General features: G+C 33.4%; 2 protein-coding genes across 4 annotated transcripts; one reads left to right on the forward strand and one right to left on the reverse strand.

Annotated features, from left to right (window-relative positions):
- The first annotated feature begins 693 nt into the window (after positions 1-693).
- LOC136227620 (alpha-1,4 glucan phosphorylase L isozyme, chloroplastic/amyloplastic-like) lies at positions 694-2,714 on the forward strand. 3 transcript variants are annotated; one of them, XM_066016327.1, is made up of 6 exons: positions 694-795; positions 1,537-1,628; positions 1,715-1,854; positions 1,936-2,037; positions 2,120-2,301; positions 2,404-2,714. In XM_066016327.1, the coding sequence occupies exons 3-6, from the start codon at positions 1,840-1,842 to the stop codon at positions 2,492-2,494; spliced, it is 390 nt and encodes a 129-aa protein (XP_065872399.1). In that variant the 5' UTR covers positions 694-795; positions 1,537-1,628; positions 1,715-1,839; the 3' UTR covers positions 2,495-2,714. The 3 variants fall into 3 exon arrangements, with proteins under 3 accessions (XP_065872399.1, XP_065872398.1, XP_065872400.1); XM_066016326.1 differs by having other exon boundaries at positions 2,120-2,296; positions 2,384-2,714; XM_066016328.1 differs by having other exon boundaries at positions 2,120-2,296.
- Positions 2,715-8,316: 5,602 nt separating this feature from the next.
- LOC136227056 (uncharacterized) lies at positions 8,317-10,181 on the reverse strand. The gene is made up of 2 exons (XM_066015781.1): positions 9,455-10,181; positions 8,317-9,098 (listed from the first exon to the last, which is right to left on the reverse strand). Exons 1-2 carry the CDS (start codon positions 10,179-10,181, stop codon positions 8,317-8,319), a joined length of 1,509 nt encoding a protein of 502 aa, XP_065871853.1.
- Between the last annotated feature and the right edge of the window lie 1,398 nt (positions 10,182-11,579).

Here is an 11,579-nt window from a genome sequence, read left to right on the forward strand (position 1 = left end):
AGTAATTAATCGAGAGTTTAGAGTCAATTTAGAGAATCTATTAGTTAATAAGAAAAATTGTCATCTTAAAAAGGATAAAACAACTTAAAAGGGGTTAAGTGTTATTACCAAGCAAAAACGTTTAGTGAAGCTAGAAGCTTTAGTTTCTTCGATATAACAATTGATTTGTCTAATTTTCATTTCACTTGTTTATTAAGTCTTAACTTGGTGACCCATCAAACTCTACATTTTGATTGTTTAAATAATAGTTAGTGAGCAAAAAGATTAGTACTTATAATCACCATCCTCGTGGGAACGATACTCTACTTTCACTCTATTACTTGATACACGACTAAGGTACACTTGCTTTCATATGCATGTATACGTAAAACGCGTATCAGTGCTTCAAAGAAAAACACAAAGGTGCTTCGGAAATATAAATCTATATATATATATATATAGGAGAGATCAGGTGAGACACATTGCATTCCTTTATTTGACTATGCATTGATTCATCAATAGCAAGAGTGTATAGTTGAGTTTTTGCTTTTGGTACTTGTATAAACCTGTCCCTCATTGCAATTAATAGTGATATTTTCTTTAGATGCATATCTTTATATTTATCATAACTCTTCCATAATAGTTATGTGATATAATCCACATCTTTTAATGTGCACTGCTCCTTTTTTTTTTTTCTTTTTCCTCTTTGTATCTTATCTCTTTATGCAATGTCAGATTGAAGCAATAGTTCAAGATGCTATAGCTCAAGGCAGCATCTCCACCTTTGACGCGCTCACTTTACGGCTAGAGATTCAGGTCTATATTTCTCCCAAGCTTTTTCTTATCCCTATTAATATAATCGAGCTAGGTGCTAATATATGATCTTATTTTTGCATAGTGTTTCATTCACATCTATATGGTCCTTTAATTTGTGAATTACCTAAGAACTTAGTAAAAAAGTTCAACATCCTCTGCAAACACGAGCACATGCGTTGAAAAGAGAGTAGACATATTGACCAGAAAAATTATCACTTTTGTTTGAGTTCAAATAGTTTAGGAGAATTTGCATTCGTTTGTTTATGGAAATAGATCAGAGGATGACATCTGAAGGCTTAAAGATGCACTAGTCCATTGTGCGAGGCAGAATTGGTATTCCATGGAGACAATGCCTCAGGTTAGGACCAGAGAATTAGGATATTTGGCTAAGATCAGGACTTCCCTAGTGCTTCCAAATTAATTTAAGTCTAAAACAACTCTGGCAGAATCTAAGATTTTTTACACATTCATTGTCTGTTTTTCCTGAGTCTTGACTTCACAATTACATTTAGAATATTTATTCTCAAAATGTAGATTGTATATAAATGTGGCTCAATTTTTAAAATTAGCAACGATATTGAATTAAATCTGTACACTATGAGATTCAAACTATAAAAGATCTACCTATTTATTATTTACTTTCAGTTTTATTGATTTGGTTGTGATCAGTACATGTTGATGATATGTGGTGATAATTTCTTATTCTATTGTTTCTTAATCCGAAAATTGGGTTCCTTTCAGATGTGAGCATCTTACTATTCCAGTTAACAAGGAGCACAGGACACACTATATGGTCATTGGCTCCAGATATACAGGAACAGGACGTCTATTAAGTGAAGAACCTAATCTTTTGTGAATTTTTTTATATATAAGTAGGGCATTTTTTTAACTTTTTTTGATTGTCCTTCATTTTCCCCAGAACGATTCGACCTCCCCAAGGCATTTGTTGCTACTGCACAGAGTGTTCGTGATTCACTCATCAGAAATTAGAGCTACTTATGAGCTCTATGAGAAGACTAATATGAAGCAAGCATACTATTTATCATGGAGTTTCTCCAGGTTTGCTTCCTGTTTGATAAAATTAACCACTGAAAAAATGATTACCAGCTCTCTTATTATTATACTTTAAAATGGCTGTAGGGTAGGGCATTGTTGAATGCAATTGACAATTTGGAACTCTCCGGGGTCTATGCAGAGGTGTTGCAGAAACTAGGTCACAATCTAGAAGATGTAGCAAATCAGGTTAGATGTTTAATGTTGCTGTATGCAATTTGCTTAATTAGACATTCTAATTCTAACTAAACAATGTTACAAAAACTTGCAGGAGCCTGATGCTGCACTTGGTAATGGGGGACTAGGCGGTCTAGCCTCTTCCTTTCTGGACTCCCTGGCTACATTAAATTACCCAGCTTGGGGATATGGACTTAGGTACAGATGTGGTTTATTCAAACAACTAATTACAGAAAATGGACAGGATGAAGTTGCAGAAAATGGGCTTGAGGTGAGGTAGTACTTGTAGTTGAATTCATTAATTTGTCTAATTTTCTGGTTGAAGGCATGATTTGAGAGTTTTTCTGTCGACTGACAGATTGAAGAATGTGTTTTCAGATGGGGAATCCATGGAGAAATAGTACGAAATGATATCCTCTTATTCTGTCAAATTCTATGGAGAAGTCATTTTGAAGGAAGATGGAACTAAAGATTGGGTTGGAGGAGAAAACATAATAGCTGTTGTAGTTCGTGTGTGACTATAGTCACTTTAAGCAGTCCACTCTCTTGAACAAACAAAGTATGGTTGCTTTCTAATAGTATTTTTTTCACATGTATTTCTGATTAGTCAGGTGGTTCCAAATTTTAGTTCTAATTTTTTGACAATATTAATGTCAAAACGAGTGCATAATTGTTGATTGTATTAATAGATTGTTGAATGACAAATATGGTTATGTTTGCTACTAGTGGAAATATATTGTCAAAAATCATTTTTTTTTCTCATTGACCAGAAATTTATTTTCCTCAGCAAAAAATGTACAGCAGTAAGCTCATAAAAAAATTTAGCGACAGAAACAACTCGTCGTAAAATATGATGTTTTGAATTACCGACGAATTAACGACAAAATTTTCGTCGGTAACATATTTCTTTTAATTTTCGAGAATCAGTTCTACCGGCGGTTTAAACCGCATTTAGAAGAATGTCGCTATAAAAAAACTTACCCCGACGCCTGAAAAAAACCGTCGGTAAAGTAGCAACAGTGGCAATTACAACACATTTGCAACAGTTATGAAAACCGTCGGAAAACAATATAGCGACGGTTAAAACCGTCGGTACAGGTAGTAAAAACCGTCGCTAAAGACTCTTTTTTTTGTAGTGGCTCTAATTTCTTATTTATTTAATTCCTTTATATTTTTGTAATTTATGTTATATAAGAAAATATATTTTTTTAAACATACGTTATAAAACATATATTTTAACTTTTAAAACACGAACTATGAAGTTTAGAACATACGATATATTTTTTAGAACATACGTTATGTTTTTTAGAACATGTGTTATGTTTTTTCGAACATGAGTTATAAATTATATTATAGAACAAATGAAAAAACGATCCAGATATCTACTGATTTTTTAGAACATTATACTTAATTTTTGGAATACAAACTATATATTTTTTAAAACATACGTTAGAACATATATTTTAACTTTTAAAACACGGACTATGAAGTTTAGAACGTACGACATATTTTTTAGAACATACGTTATGTTTTTTTAGAACATGTGTTATGTTTTTTCGAACATGAGTTATAAATTATATTATAGAACAAATGAAAAAATGATCCAGATATCTACTGATTTTTTTAGAACATTATACTTAATTTTTGGAACACAAAATATAAACTTTAGAACATACGTTATGTTTTTTAGAACATCCGTTATGTTATTTAGAATATGAGTTATAAATTATATTATAGAACAAATACAAAAATGGTCCATATATTTACTATTTTTTTAAACATTATATTAAAACACAAATTATAAAGTTTAGAACATATTTAACAATATTTAGAACATCGTCCTTAACATTTTAAAACATAAATTACAAAAATATAGATGAATTAAATAAATAAGAAATTAGAGAATGTTTTTGGATTTTTTTCTATTAATAATTTATTATTATGCACATTTATTTTTTTCTATTAATAATTCATTATTATGGATATTTAATCGATATTAATAAGTGCAATCATCAAATATTAAACAATAGAAGCTAAAAGGGCAGTGGTATATTAAGCAGCGCGCGACATAATACACAAGAAAAGTAATTGGCTCAGTGGTAAGCAGGATGGACAGGGCCGGTCCTGACATTTTAGGAACCCGAGGCGAAATAAGAGATAATGGGCCCTTAATAAAAAAAATTATACTAAAAAAATCTAAAAATAGAAAATTGGGCTCATTTTAGTCCTAAAATACCGTATTATTTGATCAATTTTTATACCTAATGCGTATTATAACTAAATTTATAACAAAAAGAAAGTATATATTCAATAAAATTAAAAATTTTGGGTCCCTTTTAGCCTTGGGCCCTAGGCGGCCGCACCCCGAGCATATGTCCATGGCCGGCCCTGAGTATGGAGTGTAGTAGAAGAGTCCAAGGTTCGAATCCCATCAGCAACAGCGTTTTTTCATTAATTTTCATACTTAAAACGACGTAGTTTTGAGTGTTCTCACCATGAGGAAGTGTCCTCACATAGGATGTTATTCCTATTTATAACTGGCCCAAGTTAGAACTGAGTTTTTTTATAATAAAATAGAGATTATTTTAATATAGAGTATTCTTATATTACATGGAGGTTGGTTTTACTGTATATATAAATAACTTTTAGAGAATTTGAAAGGAAAGAATATCATGCTATTTATCAGTCACGACACGTATGAATAAAAGATGCAATAAAAGTTGCAGATTCTCTAAATTAACAATCCACATTGATGATCTTGAAGTATTCATTAAAACTAAAGTAGATATTAATGAAAGTAATAAATACAAAAATAGGAATAAACATATGTCCTTAGACTTGGACATATGTTGAGACATTTTTCAACCATACCACCATTTGTAATTTTTCCTGTAACATGTTTGACCATTATATAAAAAAACATTCTTCTTTTTCTAATTTTCAACTAGACATGTCTCCATATAAAATCTCATTCAATTTTCATCACAATATACTTACTGAAACACTAATATATTAATCAAGTATTAACATAGCCATGAATGATAATTTTATAGATACGGAAGAGGATGTTTTCTACGAAGAACTGCGAAAGCAGATCTTACTTCTAACTGAAGATGATGATGAAGAAGAAGATGATTTTATAACGAGCCGGAGGTCGAAAAAATCAATGGATAAAGCAATCAAACCAGCAGGAAATAACTTTAATTTGTGGGAGATTCAGAATGGAAATTCTGCTCGAACTCCAACTTGGCTTGTGAAATTGTGGAGAAATGGAAATGGAGGAATTGGAACTGGTGTTTTTATACCTCAAATTCTAATTTCTTCAAGAAATTTCAGATCAGGTTTGTTTATGCACTAGTTAATTACCAAAAATGAAAATCACTGAACGTCCGAAAATGGTCACTCAACTTCAATTTGTCTCAATAAAATCACTTAATTTTATTAAGTTTTATCTTAATTAGGTCACTCTACTAATTTCAATGGTTAAAATGCATCAAAATAATGACACGAGTGACACGTCACATGAGTAAACTCATACCTCTCACCGAAATGAAACGTGGCAGCCACGTGTCGGTTATTTAATTAAAAAAAAGTAAATTTTGATTTTTTTTCATAAAAACAAGGCTTAATACATACACAGCCCCCTGAATTTGTTCCTTTTTTTCATTTTACCCCCTAAACTTAAGGGACAACCTATTGACCCCCTAAACTTCCAAAAAACCACCCAATTTACCCCTCCTCTCCGACATGGCGCTGACCTGGCGCTGACTTGGCAAAATACAAAGCTGCAATAATCCAAACGCCACGTCGGAAAGAAGGGGTAAATTGGGTGGCTTTTTGGAAGTTTAGGGGGTCAATAGGTTGTTCCTTAAGTTTAGGGGGTAAAATGAAAAAAATGGACAAGTTCAGGGGGTTGCGTATGTATTAAGCCTAAAAACAACTGACAGGTCATATCTAGATGGTCCATATGTGGATGTCATGTGTCGTTTTAGTCAGAGATATGAGTTGACTCATGCTAACATGTCACTTATGTAATCGTTTTGATGCTTTTGAATCACTGAAATCCCTAGAGTGGCTTAATTGAGACAAAACTCAAAATTAGGTGATTTTATTGAGATAAATTGAAGTTGAGTGACTATTCTAAAATAACCATATAAATTCAGTGGTCAATGGTACATTTAACCCATGTTTTTTTTCCTAATCACATCACTAATTTTCAGTAATTAATTACAGTTTATCTTGATTGATTTTTTGCAGGCAAGAAGAAGAATAATGGGAAGAGAAGAACATACAAGCAAGTTCAAAACAATCAATAATTATTTTTAATATATACATCATATGGAGTAAAAATAGCGTGATTTCATTAATTTGAGAGGGAATTATTCATTATTTTGTACTTATACATATAAATAAAAATAGCGGATTTCAGGTTTGTTTTGGTTCGGTTGTTGTTTATTACTCCCTCAATTTCCTTGTATAGGTCATTCTAGAGTATTTCACACAAATTAAGAAAAAATTTGGTTAACTAAAAAAAATTCTTTCTCATGTCACTATTGTGGAATAAGCATTCGAATATTAAAAAACGCATGTTTTTTTTTCAGTAAAAATGGGGTGATGGTTTAGGGAAAGGCCGGACATCCCGACTAGGTCGCCACCCCAGCCAAATAACCCAAACCCGGACCCGAATATTATTAAAAAGCAAACAAAGAGTATACAAAGGAATAAAGAAACAGAAAGAGGAGAATAGAGCAAAACTAAATTCTAAATTGCTCAACCGAACTATAATCCTCATAAATGAAAGAATTACAAAACCATGGAAATGTATTCCACCAAACCAAATTAGGAATAGTCGCTCCGTGCTTCGCTAAGGCATCGGCAACTCGATTTCCTTCGCAATAAATGTGAGAGATGACCACACGCATATGTTGAAGATGGAACAAGTAATCAAACCACGTAGCACGCACTTCCCAAGACACCTTGTGAGTTTTAGATTTTAAAATATGAACCACAAATCTCGAATCGCATTCAATCCACAGTGAGTGCCAACCCTTATCCCAAGCAATTTTGATTGCAAAAATGGCAGCTCGAAGCTCGGCAATGTAAGCGAGCGAAGTCTGAACAGGAAATCCTAGAATTTAAGCTCTGATACCAATACAAAAATATTAATATTTTGGATAAAAAAAACTAAACTAAAAGTCCTTGGAATCCTAAAATGACTTGTATTTTGAGAAAAAACTAATTTGCTAGAATGACCTATATAAGGGAATGGATGGAGTATTTGTTATTAGGTTTGCTTATGGGTCGGGTTGGATCATGTCCAACGAGCTTTCACTTAAAAATGACTAGCTCAAACTCAATTCAACTCGTTTTAATCTAAATGGGCTCAAATTAAAAAAAAAACTAAATTCAAACCTAATCTAAATAAGCCCGCCTAAAAATTGGATTGGGTGTGTTGGACAGATTCCGTCGATAATTGTTTGCTAGTAGATATTAATTGATTTTCCTTTTCAAAATACTTATTAGTAGTTGTTCTTAATAGTTAATTAAGATTTCTCAAAAAAGTTAATTAAGATTTTACCAATCTAATACGCCCACCCCATGTGGCGCGCATCGACTTGCTCACATGTGCCATGTGTGAGAAATGGCTTTGAGTATAAGTTTTAGTGTGGGTATATTTGTAAATTTTCCACTATTTTCGGCTTTGAGTGCACAAGTTCGAAAGCCTCTTTGTTAACCTTGGGGAGCAATCGGATTTCAGATTGCACATCCGTCTGCCCAAATCGTTTTCAAGCAATGGCTCCTGTCACGACACAGTTCGATTTCCGTTTCAATTCCTGATAAATGTTTTTCCGTAACCCTAATACTTTTCTTACACCACGCAACGCTCGGGTGACAAACGGAAGTTCGTCGCCTAGCACTCGTGCGCCGCACGGATATGATTACTTGTCAACGCATACCGCGACTTAATGGTGATTTCTGACTTCCAATTTTTTTTTGGCAGACTATGTTTTTGCAATTTTAATGTAAGTACTTTAAAATAATTAAGAGAAACTAATTGACAATTAAAAAATCTATTAGATAGAATAACATGAATTAGACTCCCTTAATTAAAAACAAATCATTTGTCATTTTCCAAAAGAATGACCATTAATAATTTAGAATTATTTCATGGATGATTACAAGAATGGATAAAAGAGGGTGATAATATTATTTAATTATAAAATGATTATAATTATTTAATTTATAATCATTAATAATCCATTATTCTAAACAGAAAATTAAATTAAATGCCTATCTCTTGCATACCACTCCTTGGCCACCAATCCGGCTTGCACAGGTTAATCCTGGTAACTCAAATTCAGGCAAAGAACCTTCCGCGACGAAGCTTTCGTCGCTAAATCGAGACACCGCACAATCAGCGACAAAGAGGCTCGAAGTTGCAAACTCTTTGTTTCCTCCCATTACAGGCATGTTTGCACCCATATTCACCCGACTCACATATCCGGGGTTGTAAGTTTGTCCCAAAACACCATTCACTTGATCACTTAAAGCGTAAAACTTAAACCCGAGATCCAGATGAGCGAAGCAATCATCTTTCATAATTCCATAGTTGTGAATTCTTGAATCTTGTTCGGTTATAGGAACAACTTTGGCTGTGATCTTGAAGTGTCCTTCAACTTCAACAACGACATTGTTTGCGTCGCTAATTCTAGTGACAGATATGGCTGGCGAGGTCGTGGAATATTGTTGGGTATTGTCTTCGTTTTTGGAGATGAAGAGGGGCTTCCCGTCGAGAGAGATTGAAAGGCGGTCAACGGAGTCATCCCATGTTGAGGTTTTGAGTGCACCAATGTAGAGTTGGTGTTTTTCAAAGAAGATTGCAATTGATTGCACCCATGTGAAATCTCTTGTCATCTTGTCATTCCTTTTTCCAATGAAATGCGCATTGATGTGAAGATTAGGGTCGGAAATGAGGCAAAAATCTTGGTCCTTCTTGCCATGGAAATAGAAGGTAAGCCCATCTCCACCGATAAAACGAGGGTCTTGGCATACTGCTCCCAGTCTATCACATGCTGCAAATCATAACATATATTAACGAATGTATTGTTCGAGAAGTATTATAAGAAAAATTCTATAGTGGTTCATGTTTAGTGAAATCGAGCAATATAAAAAAACACATCAAGTAGTATACCGCCACATAGGGATATCAAATGAATAGTGTGAAGAAATGAAAGATATACAACTCTCATTCTATTAACGAGCAAGTGTACTGATTCTTTGACAAATCCAAGAAATAAAACAATTTATAAAATGATATAACATAGTCAAGACATAATAATAATAAGTTATTCTCGAGCCTTATCTGTCAGCTTATGTTGATAGGCAAAGTTAAAGAATATGATTTTGTAAGGAAAGAGAAGAGACTCACAACAAACGGGTTTGCAAGTGACACAATCGACCTCACATTCGCCAGGGCAAGAACTGGGGCACATATGTTGAGTGTTGTAACATTGAGGATAGGATTTGTTTTTGCATTTAGCTGTTTTTGGTGAGGAGGAAGGAGGCGATGGGTTCGAAGGAGATGGAGAAGAGGGTGTAGATGTAGGAGGTGTTGGTGGTGGAGGAGGAGGAGATGAAGGTGGCGGCGAGGAAGGTGTAGACGTTGGAGGTGATGGTGTTGGTGGCAATGGGGATGGAGGTGGTGGTGAGGAAGGTGTTGGTGACTGTGGTGGCAACGAGGGTGTAGACGTTGGAGGTGCTGGTGATGGTGGTGGTGGCGACGAGGGTGGAGGTGTTGGTGATATTGGTGGAGGAGATGAAGGTGGTGGTGAGGAGGTAGGAGGTGGAGGAGTTGGTGGTTTTGTTTGTGGAGACGGAGGCGGACTTTTAGTAGGAGGAGGTGGAGATTTCATTGGAGGTGAATGTGGAGTTTTGGATTCCGGTGGAGGATAAGTAGGCGCACTACCAGAACAAATAGGTTTGCAAGAAGCGCATTCAACAGTGCAACTATCCGGGCAAAACTTAGGACAAACGTGCTCTAAATTATAACACATTTTGTATTTCTTTATCAAACATTTTGCGTGGCTAGGGTTTTTAGCAATGCCGGGAGGTGTTTTTGCTTCTCCTAAACCAACAATAATCACAATTAAGGCCATAATTAGCCTTTTTGAAGCCATATTGAAAACAATTAATGATTCTTGATTGTGTTTTAGCAACTACTTTAGGAAGTTAGTAATTGTATATGGATATATGAAAGCCAACATATACATCCTTTTATACTTTTCCAAAAAGACATTTATGATTTCCTAATTACTAAGTTTGTTTTTTCAATTATTAAGTAATCAAATCACATGGTTGTCTGATTAGAAAAGTCAGCCATAATGATTTTTTATTAGTAGTATTTAAATTGTTAACCATATTCTACTCTTTTCTTCTGTTGCTTTTATCATTAAATTGGTATAACTTTACCATAAAGAATGTAACCTCAACTTTGAGCAAATTGTTAAATGTAGCCTTCCCAAGATAAATTGTTTTAATTTTGGATGGATGTGTAAAAATATCTTTAATATTGACAGTCAGAAGTAATTTTACCTCTAATATCTAAAATTGTGTAATTTTATTGCTAATGTTTGTAATAAAAAGCAAATTTATCCCCTGACGTCGACAAAATGAATTAATTTGAGAACTAATTTATTAAATTGTCTTCCGTAATGAATCATGTCATCTACACTTCACATTTGCATCATTTTATCACTCATTAGTAACATATCACAACAATATAAATAGACGTGAATTTTTTTTAACAACAAAAAGTTAATAAATTATACTGTATTATGTACGACTTGGACAAAAAAATAGATATTTCACCGAATTTAAAAATATTAATCTCAAATTCTTTTATTAAATCACTAAAAATGTGAAATGATTTTTTTTAACCAATTGGTATGCAATTGTTGCATAATAAGGAACGAAGTATCTGTCTTTTATAATGTTTTCTAAAATTGATCCAACTTGTCAATGTTATGGGTAAATTTGTTCTTAGCTGCCAACATTAAGGGTAAAATTGCACGATTTTAGAAGTTAGGAGTACAATTGCTCATGACTGTCAATATTAGAGGGTTTTTTGCACATTATTCCTTTAATTTTTGTACCTTGCACCTAAAAGTCCAAAGAAAACCCCAAAACCTGGATGAAGAATACGAGAGTTTCTTGACGACTTACACTTTTAAAAAAATGAGTGGATACATGGAGTTTTAAATAACAAGTAAAATGTATTTGTACTCTAACTTCAAAGTTTTTTAACGTGATACTAGAATCATCTAATTCAATTCGTTCTCTAACTATTAAGTCTATAAGAGATGATAATAATAATAACAATAATAATAATAAAATTATCACCTTATATAGTGATAAAATAAATGGGTCTTGAATGCTCAAGCATCGGTTTAAGTCTGAATTCAACATTTAGGTCTGAGCTCCTCCAGCTCATGAATGTTTGCTCATTCAGATATTTAATGATAAAGAAAGTATCCTTAGGAGTTGCCTAAGTATAT

The sequence above is a fragment of the Euphorbia lathyris genome, chromosome 4, assembly GCF_963576675.1.
Source record: "Euphorbia lathyris chromosome 4, ddEupLath1.1, whole genome shotgun sequence".
Taxonomy (NCBI): Eukaryota; Viridiplantae; Streptophyta; class Magnoliopsida; order Malpighiales; family Euphorbiaceae; genus Euphorbia; species Euphorbia lathyris.

Bases quoted from the DNA above. Each gene is read 5' to 3' on its own strand.
- LOC136227620 (XM_066016326.1), top strand. The intron at 2,038-2,119 runs GTTAGATGTTTA...AAAAACTTGCAG, and splicing joins TAGAAGATGTAGCAAATCAG to GAGCCTGATGCTGCACTTGG. The intron at 2,297-2,383 runs GTGAGGTAGTAC...GTCGACTGACAG, and splicing joins TTGCAGAAAATGGGCTTGAG to ATTGAAGAATGTGTTTTCAG.
- LOC136227056 (XM_066015781.1), bottom strand. From the start codon at position 10,181: ATGGCCTTAATTGTGATTATTGTTGGTTTAGGAGAAGCAAAAACACCT. The intron at 9,099-9,454 runs GTGAGTCTCTTC...TATGATTTGCAG, and splicing joins CACTTGCAAACCCGTTTGTT to CATGTGATAGACTGGGAGCA.